The 22,899-nt window shown below is 39.0% G+C and overlaps 1 protein-coding gene across 1 annotated transcript in view; it reads right to left on the reverse strand.

Annotated features, from left to right (window-relative positions):
* LOC136236844 (protein NLRC5-like) overlaps positions 1-22,899 on the reverse strand; it is a 53,433-nt gene that overhangs the window by 19,318 nt on the left and 11,216 nt on the right. The window contains exons 3-4 of the mRNA XM_066027076.1: positions 13,716-13,994; positions 342-848 (exon numbers count right to left, since the gene is read on the reverse strand). Of these exons, the coding sequence (XP_065883148.1) occupies positions 342-848; positions 13,716-13,994 (786 nt within the window). The remainder of the gene's footprint in view (positions 1-341; positions 849-13,715; positions 13,995-22,899) is intronic.

Below are 22,899 nucleotides of genomic sequence, written 5' to 3' on the forward strand. Positions count from 1 at the left end.
AAACAATTGAGTATTGACTTGAAATTTGAAATATGAATAGTTAACAAGTTGTGGAATTCTTTGATTAGCATAATTCAAATTTTGCATCTAACTGCTATAGGTCCTTTTCCCTATGCAGCAACATCACCCTGAACATTGCAATATTGTGACTTACAATGTCACTTTCTTATTTTGAGATGCATGGTAAAGTAATCTATCAATAGGCTATTAATATTAAATGTTACCGTCCCAATGAGCGTATATTTAAAATTATATTTCTTCCACAGTTTGTATTCATATGCAATTTTCTTAGTATTGGATACATGAATGTTCCACCTCCTCTAAATTGAGTAGTAACTTACCCAAATGAACTTGTTCTATTTCTTTAGCAACTTGTAACAATTTAATCATTTTAAAAGCTTCCACAATCTCAAACCAGCAGGGATCAGGTGATCTTTCCAGCCATGCATTGAACATGTGATAGCATTTGTCTTTACTACGACTATGATCATTATCAATTGTGTTGATTGTTTCCTGTGGAAGGTCAAGCTCAAGTGCCAGATCCTTCCAACATGATGAAATTGCCTCAGAGTAACGACACAATTCCTTTAGTTTAGGTTTAAAATGTTGATGACCTTGTTGGTAACTTTTTATATGACCTTGGTGGTGGCTTTGCTGCTGTTGAACTTGATGAGGAGTTCGTGGATGGCTTATTATTTGACTTTGCTGATGAACTTGATGGAGAGCAGTTTGTTGACAGCTAATCATTTGACCTTGTTGATGAAATTGATGATGAGAAGTTTGTTGATGACTTATCATTTGACTATGTTGATGAACTTGCAATTGATGTTGAGGAGTTTGTTGATGACCTTCAGAGCAAGCATAGTGTACATTATTCATTTGGACTATAGTTACAAAATGCATGTACTATAGTACACGAGTAAATTATATTTATAAATCGGTATACCTATAATATTATTAAGACACATGGTAATGTGTCATGCGGCCAAGACACCTGGTGCGTGTATATTGACAGGAAGAATGTTTTCATGTATGCATAGCTCCATGGTCCCCTCTCCAAAGCACACCAGTTTTGCATTATAGCTGTCCATCAGGTAGGGTAAGCCACACAGCAAATTTTATTAAATTCACTCAACCCATTTATGATATATGAACAGCCAAGGCTTCAATTTTTCTTCATTTTTTCTTCTAAGGGGTCTGCAGGGGTCTACGTATCAAGGTGAATTCATGCACTATGTTTCCAATGAACCTGATGAATATATATCCATGGTGCTTTGAACGTTTATTTGCATAAGGCCATGCAAAGTTAATTATACGTTTCTGGTCCTACCAATTCCCCAAAATTGACCACTTGACCAGGCTTTTTTGTAACTTTTGATGTGGTACACTGCGTATACATTTAACATAGCTAGCAGTACATGGAATTATAGGATAAAACAAAGTTAACGTATAAAGTTAGCGCATTTTTATAAGAAAAGAGTGCTTACAAGACATGAAAACCTTTCAACAGATTTAACATTAAAAATTATTCATTACACAATTCATTCAGTTAAAAAATGACCAGGAAGGGAACCAGAAACATATGTGATAATATATTAAACTGTATATTTAATAATAACTGTGTGCATCTATTTGACGTTGTACACGTGATATAATAATAAGATTTGGGCGGACGTTTAGTCTCGCTGACAGCTGAAATTCGGGTGTTGTGTCATGTAGTGTCTGTATTGTTAACAAGCCAATATACAAGAACCGCTACAATTGGGGGCTCGTCCGGGGAGAAGAAGCTGTACAAACACTACAGGAACAAGTCAGAGCAAGTAAACAAGCAGACGACCAGAACTTGGAAAATTCCCGAACAGAAGCAGAACGCTTAATGGCCACTGAAGTGCTTAAAATCCAGCTGGACACCCTGCAATTAGAATATCAAGCCTTACAAGTAGAGAATGCTAAACTGCGTGGTGAAAACCCAGAAACCGCACAGGAAATTGATACGGAAAGGGAGGAACTGACAATTGTGAAGAATGAAGTGGACGAACTTCGTCAGAACTTATACGTTAGCAGGGAGAAAGAACTTCAGCTGAGTCAGCAGAAATAAGCAGTTGAAGAATTGAGCAAGGCGAAGAAAAGGTTTGAGCAAGCAAATGAAGATTTTGGAGGGAAAGAGGTGGCAGCGATACAAGAGATTACGGAGCTCTGGGAAGCAAATGGTAGGCTTCTATTAGAGTTAAAGTGTGCTAAACAACAATTTGAATTGTGTGAATTTCGTTTGTCTGCTGAACGTAATAAAGTCAAAAGACTGCATGTTCAGTTAAGCACTGGGCGCAGTAACGAGGCCTTGTTGCGCAGCGCTGTTGAAGGTACCATCAGTAGTGGTAGCTCACCATTTGTAGAACCTGTTGAACTTACTGTGGGCAAGAGTTCGTCTAGTGAAGATGTTACACCTACTGTGAACATTTCGAAGTCTTCGGACGTAGTCTCTACTTTGAACTCGACTGTGTTGTCAACGTCACACACCCCTAGTGTACAGTCTGCAGTGATGTTGCTACACCCTTCTCAAGTCCCGCAGTTTAGTGGGAGTAACGAGAACAAAACCTTCAAGGAGTGGCACGAACAGTTTGAGTTGGTGGCGACCATCTGTGAATGGGACTCTCACTCTAAACTCGCTAACCTAGCGACGAGACTGCAAGGACAGGCCTATGCCTTCTACAGAACTTGCACAACTCAGCAACAATCCACGTATGACAGTTTAGTGACGGCTATGTCACAAAGATTTACTCCAGTCCGAATATAATCTGTACAAAGTGGATTGTTCCACAGTCATATGCAGAAGGTTAATGAGAAAGTGGATGACTATGCACAAGACTTGAGCAGGTTGTAACAGAAGGCTTATCCCCAAGCTAACCAAGGTAGTCAAGTAGCTGAAACCATGGGTAAGGCAGTATTGGCTTACCAGTTTGTGTCTGGACTCCTACCCAAGATCCAAGTGAAGGTGGCTGGTATTGAAGGATCACTTGATCAGTTGTGGATCAAGGCACGTTTTGAAGAGGCCAAATTAAGAGATTTGTCATCCCAAGACAGTAATAGTAAGTCAATCCAGTTGAAGCCTGACAATAACCACTATCGTCGCTACAGTCGTAGTGAGACACTGAGTCGTGAGTGTTATGTGTGTGCTAGGACACTTGGCTAAGGACTGTCCTCAGCAGAGAAGAGGGAAACCTGCAGAGTCTCGAGGTCATCAGCAGAAATCACAGCAGCAGTCTGGTACTACCTCTGGTAATGGTGCTAATCATCATGTAACAAGTGAATTGAGTGAAGTTCAGGGTAATGTAGCCAGCCTTCATAAGCTGCAGAGATGGAAGAGGCGATGACTGAGAAGAGCACAACAATGCATGTGCTTGAGCCACATGGATCCGCTGATGGGCCTATGCTTGGACCTACTCTGTTTGTTGGTGTTATGCTAGAAGGACAACCAGTCAAGGTACTGGTAGACACTGGATCGCCAATCACTATTGTTTCTGTGAAGTGTTTGTTGGATACTTTGGAGAAGTTGAGGACTCCAGGACAGTCTGTTGAAGAGTGGAGGAAGGAGTAGAGAGTCGTTTACAGTCCCCTAGTTTGTCAGTGAATAATTATGGAGGTGGTGAAGTGAATGGTATTAGTCAGTTATCTGTGCATCTAGCACATGAGGGCCAAGAGTGTCAAACCACTATACTGGTACAGAAAGGAGCATCATTGGATTTATTGTTAGGTACTGATGTATTACCTAAACTTGGTTGTTCTGTAGTTCTGTAGTTCTACCATAAGATGATGGTAAGATGACTGATTTGTTACAAGGTCAAGTGTGGGACAAGTCTCAGTGTTCATCCCAGAGTAGTTGTTTGCAAGCAGATGCTCCTAGTTTCATTCCAGCTGTTGTCCAAGCTATGGCAGCTGAAGTTGGTCATAGTAATTTGAAGTCTGGTGAGTCCAGCAAGTCTCAGCTGTGTGCTGAGGTAGAATTTATTGAGAGCAACAGTGAATTGAAGTCCAGTGAGTCTCAGCTGTGTGCTGAGGTTGGGTCCATTGAGACCAATAGTCCACTGACATCTGGTAAGTTCGGTGATTCTCAGCTGAGTGCTGAGTTGGAGAGCAGCAATAATTTGAAGTATGATGTTCCTAATGAATTTCAGTTTAGTGCTGTTATTGAGTCTATTGAGATGAACAGTGATCCAAAGTCTGGTGAGTCCAGCGAGTCTCAGCTATGTGCTGAGGTAGAGTCTATAAAGACCAATGTGAAACCTGGTGAACCCAGGGAGTCTCATCTAAGTGTTGTGGTTAAGCCTGAAGTGAAATTGTTACGGGCCACACATTTGCCAGCCCATCATGCTAAGGTAGTACAAGCTCAAATTTCAGCTGGTGCTGTTAGTAGTGGAACATGTTTGTTTATGTTGGAACCTGGAAAGTGTCAGAGCGGAGAGTCAGATGTGATTGTATCTACCTCCATTGTTCAACCTAACAGTGACGGATATTTTAAGGTACTTATAGAGAATCATGGTGTGTCATCTAGAAGCTGCACATGTTTTGGGGTCATTGTCATCCGTTACTGAAGGACTGTGGGATAGGCAATTTGAGCCAGTGAGTGATGACAATGTAGATGTTACATTGTGCAACCTACAGCCCAGAGTTGAGTCACTTCTCCAGTCTGTCAGTACCTGTGGATTGGCAGAGCTTGGATGAAGCTGATGCAGTCCAGTTACAGTCACTGATTAAAGACCATGCTGATGTTTTTGCAATGGATCACCTGGAGTTGGGAAGGGGACTATATGAATTTGCTGTGATGCCGTTTGGGTTGTGTAACACTCCAGCTACTTTTCAGTGACTGATGAGTAGAGTGTTGAAGGGACTGATCAATGAGAAGTGTATGGTATATCTCAATGATATTTTAGTGATGGGACGGAGTTTTGCCGAGCACATATTGAATCTCCAAGAAGTGTTTAACCAGCTGCAAGATGCAAATCTTTGTCTGAAACCCAAGAAGTGTCATTTTGCAAAGAGAGAAGTACTGTATCTTGGTTATGTTGTGTCGGAGTCAGGGATCTCAGCTGATAAGAGTAAAGCTGAAGCTGTCAAGAAGTTTCCTGTCCCTACTAATGTTAAACAGGTACGATCTTTTGTTGGTTTGGCATCTTATTACAGACTTTTATCCCTGGATTTTCTAAGATTGCGGGCCCATTGTTTGTACTTACTAAGAAAGACTCCCTGTTTGAGTGGTCCCCAAGTTGTCAGAAAGCTTTTGAGAGGCTTAAACAATTGTTGACAACTGCCCCAATCCTAATCTTCCCAGATTTTACGAAGAGATTTATTCTTGAAACTGATGTCTCAGGAGTGGGCCTGGGTGCTGTGCTTTCTCAGAGCAGTTGAATAGACAGATTGCTTCAATTGCTTATGCTAGTCGAACGTTGCAACAGCATGAGACCAGGTATGGAATATCAGAGTTAGAGGCCTTAGCAGTGGTCTGGGCTACCAAGCATTTCAGAGCTTATTTGTATATACGGACACCCATTGATGTGTATACTGACCACAAAGCTTTACAGGCTCTACTGAACACCCCACACCCTTCTGGTAAACTGGCCAGGTGGGGAATGGCACTCCAAGAGATGGATTTACACTTGCACTATCGACCTGGTAAAACCAATCAGAATGCTGACACTGTCTCGTACACCCATTGACACTGCTTGTGGAACCTGATGAAAAGTTAGTTGCCACACTCTCAGTTCCCGAGGTTTCAGATAAGGATGGGGAGAGGATTGGTTTAGCAAAGAGTCAGATGGATGATGATGAATTAAGACCAGTCATAGAATTTTTGAAGAATGGAAGTTTACCTACAGATGAGAATACTGCCAGAGAATTGACGTTGAACAAGAAACAGTATGTTTTACTAGATGATGCTCTGTATCATATGGCTACAGATGGCACACTATGTGTGATACCCCCAGTTAAGTACAGACGTGACATTATCATGGAGGCTAATGATGGAAAGTTTGGTGGACATTTGCGAGATGCGAAAGTCTTTGGTCAAATAAGCAGAACTTACTGGTGGCCTGGGATGCATATAGAGGTAACACTATATTGTAGATCTTGTGAGAAATGTGCTTCACATCATGTAGGAAAGGCTATTAAGCCACCACTTACACCCATTCCTGTCAATGGACCGTTTGATCGAGTTGGCGTAGATGTGGTCAAGTTCCCCTGGAGTTCAAAAGGAAATGCTTACGCTGTTGTTTTTATGGATTATCTCACTAAGTGGCCAGAGGTCTTTGCCAGCCCAGATCAGACTTCCCTGACGATTGCAGAACTGCTAGTGAAGATTGTTATTAGTCATCATGGGGTACCAGCTGAACTCCTGTCAGACCATGGAACAGCATTTTTGTCTAAGATAATGATTGATGAGTACAGGCTGTTAGGCATAAAGAAGACCAACACAACTGCCTACCATCCCCAAACTGATGGGCTAGTGGAGAGGTTCCACAGAACACTTACTGATATGTTAGCCAAATACGTACAGTGTTCAAGGAAAGATTGGGATGAGCAGCTCCCATAGGTACTATTTGCTTACAGGAGCAGTGTACAGATGTCTACACAAGAGAGTCCTTTTTATTTGTTATACGGGAGAGACCCCCATCTTCCTGCAGCTGAAGTACTTGCTGCCTCAGATGATCGACGTAGTGTAGACCTGCGCAACTACAAGACAGAATTCTTTCATCGGTTTCCTGAAGCTTGGAAGCTGGCTCAAAGTGAAATACAGAAAATCACAGAAGTCTCAGAAAGAGTACCATGATCGGAAAGCTACACCTGTAAAGGTACATGTTGGTGATCGAGTGTTTGTGTACATGCCTGCTGAGAAAACAGGGAAGGCTTACAAATTTGCTTGTCTGTACAAAGGCCCCTACAGAGTACTTAAGTTATATGACAATGGTGCTCAAGTGAAGTTTGTTAGCAAGCCTAGTTTACAGTAAGTTAGAGTTGCACTGAACCGGGTGCGTTTGCGCCCTGATGAGATAGTAGATGTGGAAAATGACAAGTCAAATGTTGCAGAAGTGGAACATGTAGATCAGCCAAAGAGACATTTTGAGACCGAGAACCCTGAGTCATCTCATTACAGTCCAGAAAGAAAGGATCCATGGTCCAGAAGACTACGTCCCAGAGATAAAACTGATCAACGTGGACGCTGATTTGAAAGGATGGGGAATTGCGATAATATATTAAATCGTATATTTAATAATAACTGTGTGCGTCTATTTGATGTTGTACACATGATATAATAATAAGATTTGGATGGCGTTTAGTCTCGCTGACAGCTGGAATTCGGGTGTTGTGTCGTGTAGTGTCTGTATTGTTAACAAGCCAATATACCAGAACCGCTACACATATAATTAACTGTTCATGGCCTAAAAATCGAACTTTTGTCACAGCTGGAGGGTAAACTGCTCATGGGATTAATGGTGTGTACATAGACTAGCCGTTGTAGCTTGAAAAACTAAGCAACAGAGCCACAAAGCACAAACCAAACAACCGTAAATCGCGGTGTGATGCTCTTAATAAAACAGTCACCACGTGCTAATAGTACAACATTTGGAAAAAAAACTTGCCAGAATTTGCACCTGGGACCTCCAAACTGAGCTCCCAAATCCTTAACCACTGAGCCACTGCTATCACAGTTGTTACATTATTAAATCACAGTAAAACAATCCTTACTGTGCTCAAGATACCATGATGGAAATGCACTGTAGGGATACAACACTTCTTATTGTTTTACTGTGATTAATATCATGCACTACTCCAGCTTGTTTCAGTACTTTTTATCGATGTGCTATGGTCCCTACTCTAGTTGAAAATTCCAATTTTTTGTGTACTTGTTTGTTAACTTTGTTGTAAAATAAAGTGTTATGACCGGTGAACACACGCATATCGCATCAAAAGAAAGAAATGGCACCAGGCGCCCCAGCTACCAATTATCATCTGAAAAGTGAAGTATCCATTACTCTTCATTGTCAGCTATGTTCAACCCATTACACAGCATTACAAATCAAGAACTGTTCGAAAAGCACCTCTGCAATCAAAGTAACCACTATGAAAAATACAGACGATTTTCTTTACAAAGGAAAGCCATCACATGCTACTGCCAAATTGACACCTTTTGCTGTCAGCAAAGATGAATGAGACACAAAGGGGAGGACACTGTTAAGTCCATGAAGAATGCATTGTACGTACTGCGGTATGCCAAAAGCCATGTGATCGGTTGAAGCCATGTCAAACAGTGAAAAAACCAAGCCCATAGCCTTAGCCGTTATCAAGTTACACTTGTCTGAAAGCATCAGTCAGTTAGTAGAAAATTCTGTTTAATGATTTTTAAAAAATTCTGTAGCAACTTGTTGAAAACATTTTGGTTTGATCTGAAGGCTTGTTTGGGCTTAGTTTTACCTGTTTCATCGTCATCAGGGAAAAATAAGGCCGGTTTTTGGGTGATGTTTTTTCATGGGCCACACCCAAACTATTGTTGTCCCTACTATACAGTACCATTGTACCGTACGATAAAGACATATGGTAGTGTGTCATGCGGCCAAGAAAGCCGGCATGCCACACCATGAATATACGTGACCCGCTGAGCAAAAACCCAGCTTGTTTGCATAATTCTGTTTTAGGGATAAATGTCCTTGAAATACATTGGGTAAAAGCACGTGCTACATGTATAATTTTATGCAACGTTTTAATCGCTTCAGTAAACAGTGAAGAAAGACTCTAATAAAATGATCTAATATAGCAATGGATCTGCCTTTCCATGGAGAGTAAGAATATCTGTTTCGTTTTTATGTAAACATGAGTTACATGTGATGGTTTACGTTGCAGTAAAATCTAATTTTATCGTTGCCATTTTTAAGCTTAAACACCCTTCTTGCTTGATAGCATGGGTGTCCCAGTTCATGGTGAATAAAATGACACAAGTCCCAACTCCATAGCACATTGTACTTGAGAGTTATGTTCGATTAAACAAGCACCTGTAATCTTTTTCTGTATAGGCACTATACAAATCAATAGTTTGGGGTGGGGTAAAACCGGGATGGGGACGGGGACAGTGACCAAGTGGGACGGGGACAGGGAACAGAGTTGGTAAAAGTGGATACTATAGGACAGGGAAATGAAGGGCTACAGTCAGGAGTCCCTACCAGCTATACATGCGGAGTGACAGTGGATAGATAAGACCTGTGGCTTCTGAGTGGTTTCCAGAAACTGGTCAAACTGCAAGATCGAGATACCCTAATAGAACATTCACTCTAACAGAGTCACCTTAATAAAGCAGTCACCTAGCACAAAATGTTAATACTAGAAAACTTCAGGTGTCTAACTTAAAACTTTCCAAGGATCATGTCCCAGACCCATGTAGATTTGTCTCACACTAAGGTATGCCTTCATTTCTAATAATAATTATTGCTGTGTATCTATAGGCCCTAGCATTAGATAAATGAAAACCAGTAATCAAAATTCTATGAATGATTATGGATAAAATCATCAACAATTTTATAAGTCTCTCTCTCTCTTCCTTATTGTAAAGTAGGTAGGTTGAGTGTGTTCAGCATACCTAGTAGCAGTAGAGTACTGAAAAAGTATTTGATAAAATCTGGTTGCTCTTCTCTATGGTGCCGATTTTCACTGGAATTTCATAGCTTTACCTATGAAAATGTAATGAATAATGAAAATTGCAATTTCATTGGGCCACCCAATGAAAATTTGACTTTTCACAGCAAAAGAATTCTTGATAACTGGTTTGCAATCCAGGCTTATGTAATGCCAGGGCCTAAAGCTACACAGAATGGAAGGCATGTCTTAGTGTGGGACGATAAATGCAGTGAATTCAAATCTATAAGGGGGTCTGGGGAATGATCCTTGGGAAGCATTAAAATTAGACTCCCTATTATCATTTTGCATTAGGGTGCATGACTGCTTGCTTGGCTGCTCTATTAGAGTCACTGTTCTATTAGGGTATCTCGATCTTGCAGTTTGACCAGTTTCTGGAAACCACTCAGAAACCATCCTTAAGCAGGTCTTATCCATCCATGCACTGTCATTTTGCATGTAGCTAGTAGGGAGTCCTGACTGTAGCCTTTCATTTCCCTGTCCCTAGTATCCACTTTCGTCCCCTGTCCCCGTCCTGGTTTTACCCCATCTCAATTGTTTTGCTCTTCTTGTTGCCTATTGCTATAACTCCAAAAGCACTTACCAGAAAAGGCTGAAACTTTAACAATCCATTGGTTTTTCCATCTAGACTAGGCCTGAGCCTATTATGCTCAAAATTTTACCTATTATTCTTTCCAGAAATTCCCAAAAAATTCTCCTATTTTTCTTTTTGTTATTCTTACATCCAGCCTATTATTCCATAATTATTCTCATTCAGTATATATCTGTGGCTAGTCACTTAGTTTTCAAGATGCTGCTATAAGTAGTTTTGTCCGAATTATTAATAGCCATATATGAAGCATTCCACCTTACACATCATTTTTCTATCCATAATAGTTACAGCAGAGTTAGAATAGCTATCTACAGTAATAATTCAAGTGTATTTAATTATTAGTGTATTATAATACTATGCTGTAACTACTGTATAGCTACTAAGTTAGGTAGATAATAATGCTCAAAGGCTTGAAGGAGATACACTGGTATAAGATGTACAAGTTTCAGAATTGCAGATAATCATGCAGTTAAATCCCTGATGCTGGCTGCAGATTGTTAACATGAAACGATCTGACTGCTCTATTAGAGTATTTGAGCGTTCTATTAGAGTATATCGATCTTTTAGAGGCTTTTCAGCTCCTTTCATCCAGCACTCCTGTCAGCTTTATATCATTTGTAGTAGCTTAACTCTTTCTTCTAGATAATCAAGAAGAGTCACGCCCCCTAATTCCACCGATTATTCCCGTGGTCGTCCGATTATTCTAAAATTATGCCTGTAACCATCCTATTATTCCGGAATTATTCTCACGAAATTGGTGACCTATTATTCTCAAGATTATGCCGGCATAATAGGCACAGGCCTAATCTAGACAACAAAAATATCATAAAATGAAGTTCGAGGAAAATGCAAATAAGTTGGGTTTTTGCTTAGCAGGTCACATATTGACAGAAAGAAAGAATACAGCATATGCATAGCTCCATTTAGTAGCATTAACATCATCGCAGCCGTTTCTTGGCCACCACCTTTAATTTCACATTTTTTAACACAGGTTTTTAAAGGCTGCACCATTTTTTAAAGCTTGGTTGTTTTTGTGTGGATGTAATTATTAAGTACGATAGTACTTAATAAGTAGGAATCAGTAAGAAATCATATGGCTTTATAATTTTTTGTACTTTGAAAAACATCCTTGCAATACATTCTGCCGAAAAACCACCTGGAATGCAGCTGTAATGATGCTGTACCTTCGTTAAATGAACGGTCTAATGTTTAGATATACAGTGAATTTTGAAATTCACCTGCATTTCGTCTGCCTGCCTGTCTCCATAAGACCCAGTAGCGTTAGGTGTACGGTTTCAGAAATTAGACAGCCAAGGTAATGACGTCAGATTCACAAATCTGTTATGTTGATTACATTTTGTCCACTGCACTGTGCTGTTCACTTGCATCATTCATTGGTCTCCGAAAGATAATTGATAATTAAGTTGCGGCATGTGTCACTGCCTAAACCGACACATGATTTTACGAAGTGTGAACATGTGTGTCCACGTAAGACGAGAGTGAACAGGCGTAGTAGTCAAGGAGTCATTATCTCTAGCATTCATTAACACTGTGTAGTTGCTTTATGATCTTACCATTTTCGTTTTGGCAAGGTAATCAGCCATACCTTTGAAAGGAGCAAAGGAAAAAAGCTACAACAAAACTACTAGTTACTGTGATGTGGAAAACAAAGAGAAGATAGCTAACAAAAAGAAGGCAAAATATCAAGAAGAGTTAGAGAAGAGCCATGAGGCATTGCATTGAGCTCTATTCTAGTGTCAAACAGGGGTGGTTTTAGGGAGTTTCTGGGTTGGGCTTATTTCAGAACAGCTGTCCAGCCCTTAGGAAACTGTAACACGTAAATCATATTCACCACTGCTCATCTGCTAACTGATGCCTTCACTATCCTTGCAGTAAAACTCAAGGATCACAAATATTTTTGAGAGTACATATTGAGAGTACAAGATCGAGATACTCTAACAGAACAGTCATCTACTCTAATAAAACATTCAGTTGAAACATTAAACAATATGCTAGTCCGCAATTTATTTTTATAAACCTGTCTGCAATTAAATATGTATGTTTATAAATTTATGTGTGTATTTCAAAGGCCTTCACTTACTTGTGCAGTACTTAATGAGAATACTGTATTCATGTACGCATGCATGAACCACTGAAATTGTTCTCAAATTCAATCTCAACCTTCAAAATTTTCCTGTGGGACATATATGCTCTAATATTGTGATTTGCATACTCAGGTGCTGTTAATGATTCTTAGACACTTCCTGAATGTTAATCGCCTCATATGACTTTGCCCCATGCAACTTATAATACTATTCTGTTAGAGTACTGTTCTCCGCCCCTGTTATTGACATAGCAGTAAGCCTTAGACTACACAGCAAACAGAAGATATAGAAGGTGATGGTAATAGTAATAATGAAGGAGAAATGCCAAGTATATTAAGAGTTGATAAACACATCTGTAAAGCTAACTAAGTACTTGAAGCTAATCATAAAGATTCAGTAGACCAATCTATCATAGCTAACTACATAACTTTTGGTGAAAACATGACATATTAAGTGCTAGTAAGCATCAGTAGATCATAAACTCTGTAAAATATTAGGTTTAAAATAGTAAATTGTAAAATTAAAACCTTGTCAGCGTCTGGGAGCTGTGCCCCCAGACACCAAATCTGAGTCTTACTATCACTGGAAGCCCCTGTTAAAAATCCTAGATCTGCCCCTGTTGAAATATTTTTAAAAGGATGTGATTGTGTACAATATAGATAGCTAGCTAGACATAAAAAGTGAACAAACTAGCTATTTTTGAAAGTTTAAGGGATTGATATAATACACATGCTATAAAAAGTAAGGAAACAAGCTCAAATGTTACAGTTGAAATGAGAATGATTCATGCTACAAAAAGTGAGGAAACAAGTCGAACAAAATTAGATGGCTATACTAGCTAAAAATACACACATTCTAATCCCTACTTTTGGCTTATTTCAAGATGTTAGCAAGTAGGCATCTTATTTTAGCTAGTAGTCATCTAATCTTGTTCGATTTGTTTCCTCACTTTTTATAGCATGTGTATTTTACCGATCTCTAATTCCTTTTAAATTTTTAATTTTTCAATAGCTAGTATATATATATGTACATCCAATAGACAGTGTAGGACACTTACCTATATACCTGACATGTCAAGGTAATAGGTTTCTCCAGATAATACTGGAATTTGAATAGCTTCTTGAATGGCATGCACCTTCATACATACAGGAAGAAACTACTTTAGCCACAAAACTGTTAGACAAACTTTTGTTAGCAACTAACCAATTATACATTTTAACGTGTCCATTCATAAGAACAAAAATTTAGAATAAGCCATCAATTCAAAGAGAGTGGGTAATTAGTTATAGAATGTATTATATCAGACAAACAAGTTATGTACACTGTAAAAATATATCACTTACCGAAACTACTATCATTAGGTGTAGCAGCTTGTGAAATCACTTCAGTGTATACCTGTGAACCACTGACTAATCTAATACAAGCCATCAACTTTTCTTGAGTTGCATTTTTGTTTGACCACTTTTCTACTATTTCCCAACAATCATTAGGATTGCTTGAGTATCTATCATCTATTTCATTAAGTAGAGCACCATCCATGCCTAACAACATTCCAATATCTTTCCAGTGTGTTGTGTATGGCAAAGAAATTGTTTGTTGGTCCACCATTGACTGAATCTTCCCTAATAATGATAGCGCCAGACGAGAAATATTACAATACAGGCAAATCCTTGTGCTAGCTGTTACATACTATATTTTTTCTACGTGGTCTGTGTGTATGTTGTTTTTATATACTGGTACACACATACACTTAAATTGTAAAAATACGTGTGCCACATAAAAATTTATATACGTTTTTACACTAAAACAAAGCTCAAATCAAAAACCTATATCATGAACCACGATGGTGGGTTCATAATAGGGATCACTTATGTTTTTGCGAAAGCTCTAATAGAACGCACCCACCTTGTAAAGCATCCTCTAACTCAAAACAACCCTCTAGTGGTTATTTGGAATGAGTATTGGTTCACTAGTAAGTTTCAGGTAAAGAGGAAACATTTGGAACAAAACTGAAAATTTGCTGTTTGTTTATTATTATTATTATTCATACTATGATTTAGTAGAACTGTGTCACATACAACCAAGTACATGTACCAACATGACAACCTAACACCAGGGCAAGGCATATACAGTATGTAGCTACCAGAGAGAATAAAACACATGTAACAATACCTAGTATGAAACTGACTGCTATATTAGGATAAGTGACCACTCTATTAGAGTATATCAATCTGTGCAAGTTTGCAAGCTGGACACACAGAGCTTAGCTTCTATAAACAGGATAGAACTAATTATTTTTAGGATGGAGAGTTAGACTTTTACTAGCAATTATGTGTGTGTTCTATTGCACAGTTAAGTGGCTGACTGTTCTATTAGAGTATCTCGATTGCACAGTACTGTACAATGCAACAGACTTACTTCCAGCCTTCTAACAACATTATCTTGAAAATGTCCTCTCTCCAATGCCTGACAAGCAGCAAAACACTGGCAGTGTTAAGCTACCTCGGTCACCTGCAAAATGGCAAATGGCTCTGAAGCACTAAACTAATTACTAATTAACGCTAACATTTCTACGTCTACTTTCATGGATGACGGCTTGTTGCTTCGACTCTCTAGATTAACATCTGTTCCAAAAATGCACCGACACTATATGTAAATCACGTGTCGATCTGTTTTGATTGACATCGAATAGAATTTGTTGTACTGTTTCAATCACTGGTACGAAAACTCCCGATTACTATACATTCGTGCCTTTGTTCACAGGCGATGGTTAGTGAAAGTTCCTAGGCCTTGTAGTTTTCTCAAACATTATTTATTAATTAATTAATATTTACTTATTTATGACGTGATTTCAACCTGTATACTCCAAAGCTGGTCTGTGGCCAGCTTTGGAGTTTCTTTCACTTGTCTTTTTCTTTACTGCAGAAAGGAGGAATACATCAAGAGCTATATTCTATGGATATTTTTTATGATGCATTTTTTCTACTAAAGGTGAAAATTATCACATGCCCTCTCTCCTACAGGTAGACTCCCTAAGATGTAGCAGAAACTTGTTTGCATACAGAGTGATTTCCAATGTAGCTGGACTCTCTTCAGAATGATTTGTTGCAGCTGAGCTATATCTACAGGGTATCTTGTTTGTAGCTGAGCTCTCCATAGGGTGACTTGTTTCACAGGAGATTGAAGGCCTTTAAACAGTTGTTAACAGGTTAATGTTAATTTTCTCAATCATGGGACATTATCGTATATCAACACACGGCTACCCCATTTCATGATATACTGTAAATGATTTTGTAAGGACAGGAGCAGTGAAATAATGAAACTATATATACGGGCAGAAAAGAAATAGTTGTGAAAATGTAAGTGTTGTCATGTTTATCAAACTGTTTTGTAATCGACTATAATTCTGTTGTAGATCCCTCTTAGCTTGGGGTAGTGCAGTGAAAGAATGAAGACTATGGTTACAGTTGTGAAGTGTAAGCGGTAGCATGCTTATGTAGCTGTGTTGTTATTGAACTTGTTGAATTAGTCCATCATTGTTGGACAGGAGCAGTGAAATAATGAAGCTACAGGATAAATAGTGAACAAGTGGAAATGTAAGTATTGGTGTGCTTATTTAACTGTTTTAATTGCTGTAATTCTGTAGTCCCTTTTTTTGTTTGAAATAACTAAGGACAGGAGCAGTAAAATAATGAATCTGCAAGTACTGAGAATAGAATCTGTTGTGAACAAGTGAAAACTGTGACGTAAGTATTTGGCATGCTTATCTTAACTGATTTGTAATTGACTGCAATTCGGTAGACTTTTGTTTGAAACAAATGAGGCTAGACAGGAACAGTGAAATGATGACAGAGTAAAAAACAGTTGTGATAGTTTTGTGGAGAAGTAAACAGTGGTGTGTTTGAAACTGCTTTTTCATCTGTCATAATACCATTGCAGTATTGATCCTCTGACTTCCTTGTTGAGTCACTGTGATGGTGGTGTAGCCACAGTAAAGAAACCTGGGGGAGAACAATTGATTCTATTATTAGATTTATGCACATGATTGTATATGAATAAATTATGGTGTGCATTTATTCAAAACAATCTTTTAAGGCGATGGGAGGCTTGGAACGTGTATTGGGAACATTGTATAAGGGGGTTAGTAGTTACTAGGTCATCAGGTATATGACGAGGGACGATAGGCCTGAGTTATACGTTTCTGTTTGCAAAAAAGTCCCACTACAGGAATTTTGAAAAACTTGTTTTTACTGCAACCGATTAATGCACCGTAATTTGTTTAATAGTAGTATTTTAAGGATAATTTTCGTACCGTTCAGGGTCTACATTCTGTGTTTGTAGCTGAACTCTGCACAGGGTGATTTGTTTGCAGCTAAACTCTCTACTGTACCTTGTATGTAGCTGAACTCTCTAAAGCGTGACTTTATTGTAGCTGAACTCTCTACAGGGTGACTTGAATTCTCTACCGGGTGACTTATTTGCAGCTGAACTCTCTAAAGAGTGACTTTTTTGTTGCTTAAATCTCTTCAGGGTGACTTGTTTAATACTGAATTCTCCACAGGTTTGTACAACCAAACTTTCTACAGGGTGACTTGTTTGTAGCTGAACCCTCTACAGAGTAATTCTTGGTAGCTGAACTCTCTACAGGGTTATTTGTTTGTGGCTGAACTCTGTACTGGGTGAACTGTTTGTAGCTGAATACTCTACTGGGTGGCTTGTTTGTAGCTGAACTCTCCACAGGGTGACTTTTTTTTGTAGCTGATCTCTCTACAAGGTGATATGTTTGTAGCTGAACTCTCTACAGAGTGACTTCTTTGTAGCTGAACTCTCTACAGGATGATTTGTTTGTGGCTGATTTACCCACAGGGTTATTTGTGTGTAGCTGAAATCTATATAGGGTGACTTGTTTGTGGCTGAACTCTCCACAGGGTAACTATTTTGTAGCTGATTTCTCCACAAGGTGATTTGAACTCTGTACAGAGTGACTTGTTTGTGGCTGCAATATGGTAAAGAGAACTGGTCCTGTAGAGTTAAAAAGACTTAAAGAAATTGCACGTGCCCACCCAGGCCCACCCTTGGCTACACCACTGAATGCAAATTTGTAGCTGAAATCTCTATAGTGTGACTTCCATAGAGTGATTTGTTTGTAGCTGAACTCACCACAGCATGACGTTTTTGTAGCTTATCTCTCCACAAGGTGATTTGTTTGTAACTGAACTCTCTACAGGGTTACATGTTTGTGGCTGCATTCTCCACAGGGTGATTCATTTGTAGCAGAACTCACCACAGGGTGACTTTTCTGTTCCTGATTTGTCCATAGGGTAATTTGAACTGTGACATGTTTGTAGCTGAACTCTCTACAGAGTGGCTTTATTGTAACTGAACTCTCTACAGGGTGACTTGAAATCTCTACCGGGTGACTTGCTTGTAGCCAAACTCTCTAAAGAGTGACTTTTGGAGCTTAAATTTCTTCTGTCTGACTTGTTTAGTACTGAATTCTCCACAGGTTTGTACAGCTGAACTTTCAACAGGATGATTTGTTTGTAGCTGGACTCTGTACCAGGTGAATTGTTTGTAGCTGAACTCTCTACAGGGTGACTTGTTTGCGGCTGCAATATGGTAAAGAGAGTTGGTCCTGTAGAGACTTAAAGAAATTGCACGTGCCCACCCAGGCCCACCCTCCGCTACACCACTGAATGCAAATTTGTAACTGAGATCTCTACAGTGTGACTTGTTTATTACTGAACTCTCCATAGGGTCGTGACCTTGCTCGTGACTGCAGTCACCACTGTGACTGCTCTCTCTACTATAATTTTTTATGAGTGAATTGCCAGCCCAACAAACCACCTTAGCCTTGCTAACTATTCTAACCTGCTCACTAACCTGTCAGTGTGAAGAACAAGACAGAGAGGTTTAATGTCCTGGGACAAGACTGAGCTACACTGATTTGGAAGCTATCTAAATAGGTGAGCATTGATAGTCCTATATGCAAGTATAAGAAAAAAATTGAAATTTTAAATTAAAGTAGGGACAATATAGTGCTACAATAAAAGTACTGAAGCAAGCTGGATCATGAAACAAGCTGGATTGGAGTAGTATGTAATGTCCAATTGCTGTAAACCAATAAGAAGCAAGTATCCCTACTGTGTGTTTCAATCTCCACAGCACAGTAGGTATATTTGCTCCTTATTGTTTTACAGCAATCGGACATTACATACTACAGCTTGTTTCAGTACTTTTTATTGTAGCACTATATTGTCCCTACTTTAATTTAAAATCCCAATTTTTTTCTTATACTTGTTTGTGAACTTTTTTTACAAGTTTATGACAACTAAGTACCTTGTATTTACCATATTTTTGAAAATATGAGTCTTCAGCACATATCCAATTATCAGACTATAACTTAAATATAGCGGCTGTAGCCCTGCAATTTATAAATTGATGAAATTTCAGGGCTACAGCTGCTTAGCTATACATGTATATTGGTGCTGACTATTGACCAGATTTAAAGTCTTTACTTTGTTCAATCTGTATGGAGTTATGAATTGTCAAAGTTGGCAAAATGGATGTGTGTGGAAGACCCCTTTTCACAATCTCACATTTAGTGGCATTGTTAATTGCAGCTATATATACGCAAGTAGTGAGCAAATCTTAGCTGATTAGTTAAATGTATCTAATCCAAAAACAGCCAAGCTGTAAAAAAAGTGTGCAGCCCTCAGAAAGGCTATGGTGAAAAAAGATGTGAAATCCAAGGTGGCGGCCAAGAAATGGCTGTGATGGTAGGTTAATGGTAAAAATTTTAATAACGACAATTCAGGTGAATTTTTGTGCCGCTTCACAAAATTTACCTAAATTGTCATTATTAAAATTTTTATTGCTTCACAAAATTTACCTAAATTGTCATTATTAAAATTTTTACCATTAACCTACCATCACAGCCATTTCTTGGCCGCCACCTTGGATTTCACATCTTTTTTCACCATAGCCTTTCTGAGGGCCGCACACTTTTTTTACAGCTTGGCTGTTTTGGATTAGATTTCATTTCTTTTTGTATTTGTATACCCCAAAGCCGGCCTATGGCCAGCTTTGGGACTTTTTTAACCTATGTTTTTTTCTTTACTACAGGAAGAAGAAAAGATGAAGTAGATGTACTTTAAAAATTTTATCAGTAAATGTACAAATTATATATACTGTATAATACATATGTGACCGGATTTGCGAAAAGGGGTCTTCCACACACATCCAATTTGCCAACTTTGACAATTGATAACTTCAGATTGGAAAGAGCTATTGCCTTGAATTTTGGACAGTGGTGAGCACCACTATAGCTGAATACGTGGTGAATTTTCAGGTTAATATGTTACTTGAACACTGAGTTATGGTCTCCAATGGTTACGGAATTGGATGTGTGTGGAAGACCCCTTTTCGCAAATCCGGTCACATAATATTATATTGATTACAGAAATCTCCATGGTGGTTTCTTTGTAACTGAACACTCTACAAGGTGACTTCTTCTAATTGCTCTCTCTACAGGGTGAATTGTTTGTAGCTGAACGATCTACAAGGTAACTTCTTCTAGCTGATCTCTCTATAGGGTGATGTGTTTGTAGCTGAATTCTGTATAGGTGATTTGTTTGCAGCTGAGCTCTTTACAGAATGGTTTCTTTGTAGCTGAACTCTCTAAAAGGTAACTTCTTCTAACTGATCTTTCTACAGGGCAATTTGTTTCTGGCAGAATTTTCTACAGGGTGATTTCTTTGCAGCTGAACTCTCTACATGGTGGTTTCTTTGTAGCTGAACTCTCTACAAGGTAATTTCTTCTAGCTGATCTCTCTATAGGGAGATTTGTTTGTAGCTGAACTATCTACAAGGTAACTTCTTATAGCTGATCTCTCTACAGGGTGATTTGTTCGTAGTTGAATTCTGTACAGGTGATTTGTTTGCAGCTGAGCTCTTTACAAAATGGTTTCTTTGTAGCTGAACTTTCTCCAAGGTAATTTCTTCTAGCTGATCTCTCTACAGGGTGATTTGTTTGTAGCTGAATTCTGTACAAGTGATTTGTTTGCAGCTGAGCTCTTTACAGAATGGTTTCTTTGTAGCTGAACTCTCTACAGGGTGATTTGTTTGTAGCTGAAATCCCTACAAGGTAACTTCTTCTAGCTGATCTTTCTACAGGGCGATTTGTTTGTAGCTGAGTTCTCTACAGGGTGTTTGTTTGCAGCTGAATTCTCTACATGGTGGTTTCTTTATAGCTGAACTCTCTACAAGGTGACTTCTTCTAGCTGATCTCTCTACAGGGTGATTTGTTTGTAGCTGAACTCTCTACAGGTGATTTGTTTGTAGCTGAACTCTCTACAAGGCGATACTTCTAGGTGATCTCTCTACAGGATTCCTTGTTTCTAACTGAACTCTCAACAGGGTGATCTGTTCATAGCTGAACTTTCTACTGGGTGATTTGTTTGCAGCTGAACTCTCTAAATGGTGGTTTCTTTGTAGCTGAACTCTCTACAACGTGACTTCTTCTAGCTGAACTCTCTACAAGGTGACTTGTTTCTAGCTGATCTCTCTACAGGGTGACTTGTTTCTAGCTGAACTCTCTACAGGTGATTTGTTTGTAGCTGAACTCTCTACATGGTGGTTTCGTTGTAGCCGAACTCTCTACAAGGTAACTTCTTCTAGCTGATCTTTTTACACTGCATATTTGTTTGTAGCTGAGTTCTCTACAGGGTGATTTGTTTGCAGCTGAACTCTCTACATGGGAGTTTCATTGTAGCTGAACTCTCTACAATGTGACTTCTTCTAGCTGAACTCTCTATAGGTGATTTGTTTGCAGCTGAACTCTCTACATGGTGGTTTCTTTGTAGCTGAACTCTCTACAAGGTAACTTCTTCTAGCCGATCTTTCTACAAGGTGATTGAGTTTTTTGCAGCTGAACTCTTTACATGGTGGTTGCTTTGTAGCTGAACTCTCTAAAAGGTGACTTCTTCTAGCTGAACTCTCTACAGGATGATTTGTTTGCAGCTGAACTCTCTACGTGGTAGTTTCTTTGTAGTTGAACTCTCTACAATGTGACTTCTTCTAGCTGAACTCTCTACAGGGTGACTTGTTTTTAGCTGATCTCTCTACAGGGTGACTTGTTTCTAGCTGAACTCTCTACAGGTGATTTGTTTGCAGCTGAACTCTCTACATGGTGGTTTCTTTGTAGCTGAACTCTCTACAAGGTAACTTCTTCTAGCTGATCTTTCTACAGGGTGATTTGTTTGTAGCTGAATTCTCTACAGGGTGATTTATTTGCAGCTTAACTCTCTACAAGGTGACTTCTTCTAGCTGAACTCTCAACAGAGTGATTGATTTTTTTTTGCAGCTGAACTCTCTACATGGTGGTTTCTTTGTAACTGAACTCTCTACAGGGTGATTTGTTTGTAGCTGAACTCTCTACAGGGTGATTTGTTTGTAGCTGAACTCTCTACAGGGTGATCTGTTCATAGCTAATCTTTCTACAGGGCGATTTGTTTGTAGCTGAGTTCTCTACAGGGTGATTTGTTTGCAGCTGAACTCTACATGGTAGTTTCTTTGTAGCTCTACAATGTGACTTCTTCTAGCTGAACTCTCTACAAGGTGACTTGTTTCTAGCTGATCTCTCTACAGGGTGACTTGTTTCTAGCTGAACTCTCTACAGGTGATTTGTTTGCAGCTGAACTCTCTACATGGTTTATTTCTTTGTAACTGAACTCCCTGCAAGGTGACTTCTTCTAGCTGATCTCTCTACAGGGAGATTTGTTTGTAGCTTAACTCTCTACAGGTGATTTGTTTGCAGCTGAACTCTCTACATGATGGTTTCTTTGTAGCTGAACTCTCTACAAGGTAATTTCTTCTAGCTGATCTCTCTACAGGCCGATTTGTTTGTAGCTGAACTCTCTACATGATGGTTTCTTTGTAGCTGAACTCTCTACAAGGTGATTTCTTCTATAGCTGATCTTTCTACAGGGTGATTTGTTTGTAGTTGAACTCTCTACATGATAGTTTCTTTGTAGCTGAACTCTCTACAAGGTGATTTCTTATATAGCTGATCTTTCTACAGGGTGATTTGTTTGTACCTGAACTATCTACATGATGGTTTCTTTGTGGCTGAACTCTCTACAAGGTAACTTCTTCTAGCTGATCTCTCTACAGGACAATTTGTTTGTACCTGAACTCTCACATGATTGCTTCTTTGAAGCTGAACTTTCTACAAGGTGATTTCTTCTAGCTGATCTTTCTACAGGGTGATTTGTTTGTAGCAGAACTCTCTACAAGGAAACTTCTTCTAGCTGATCTCTCTACAGGGAGATTTGTTTGTAGCTGAACTCTCTATACATGATTTGTTTGCGGCTGAATTCTCTACATGATGGTTTCTTTGTAGCTGAACTCTCTACAAGGTAACTTCTTCTAGCTGATCTCTTTACAGGATGAATTGTTTGTAGCTGAACGATCTACAAGGTAACTTCTTCTAACTGATCTCTCTACAGGGTGATTTGTCTGTAGCTG

This window comes from Dysidea avara, chromosome 10 (genome assembly GCF_963678975.1).
Source record: "Dysidea avara chromosome 10, odDysAvar1.4, whole genome shotgun sequence".
NCBI lineage: Eukaryota > Metazoa > Porifera > Demospongiae > Dictyoceratida > Dysideidae > Dysidea > Dysidea avara.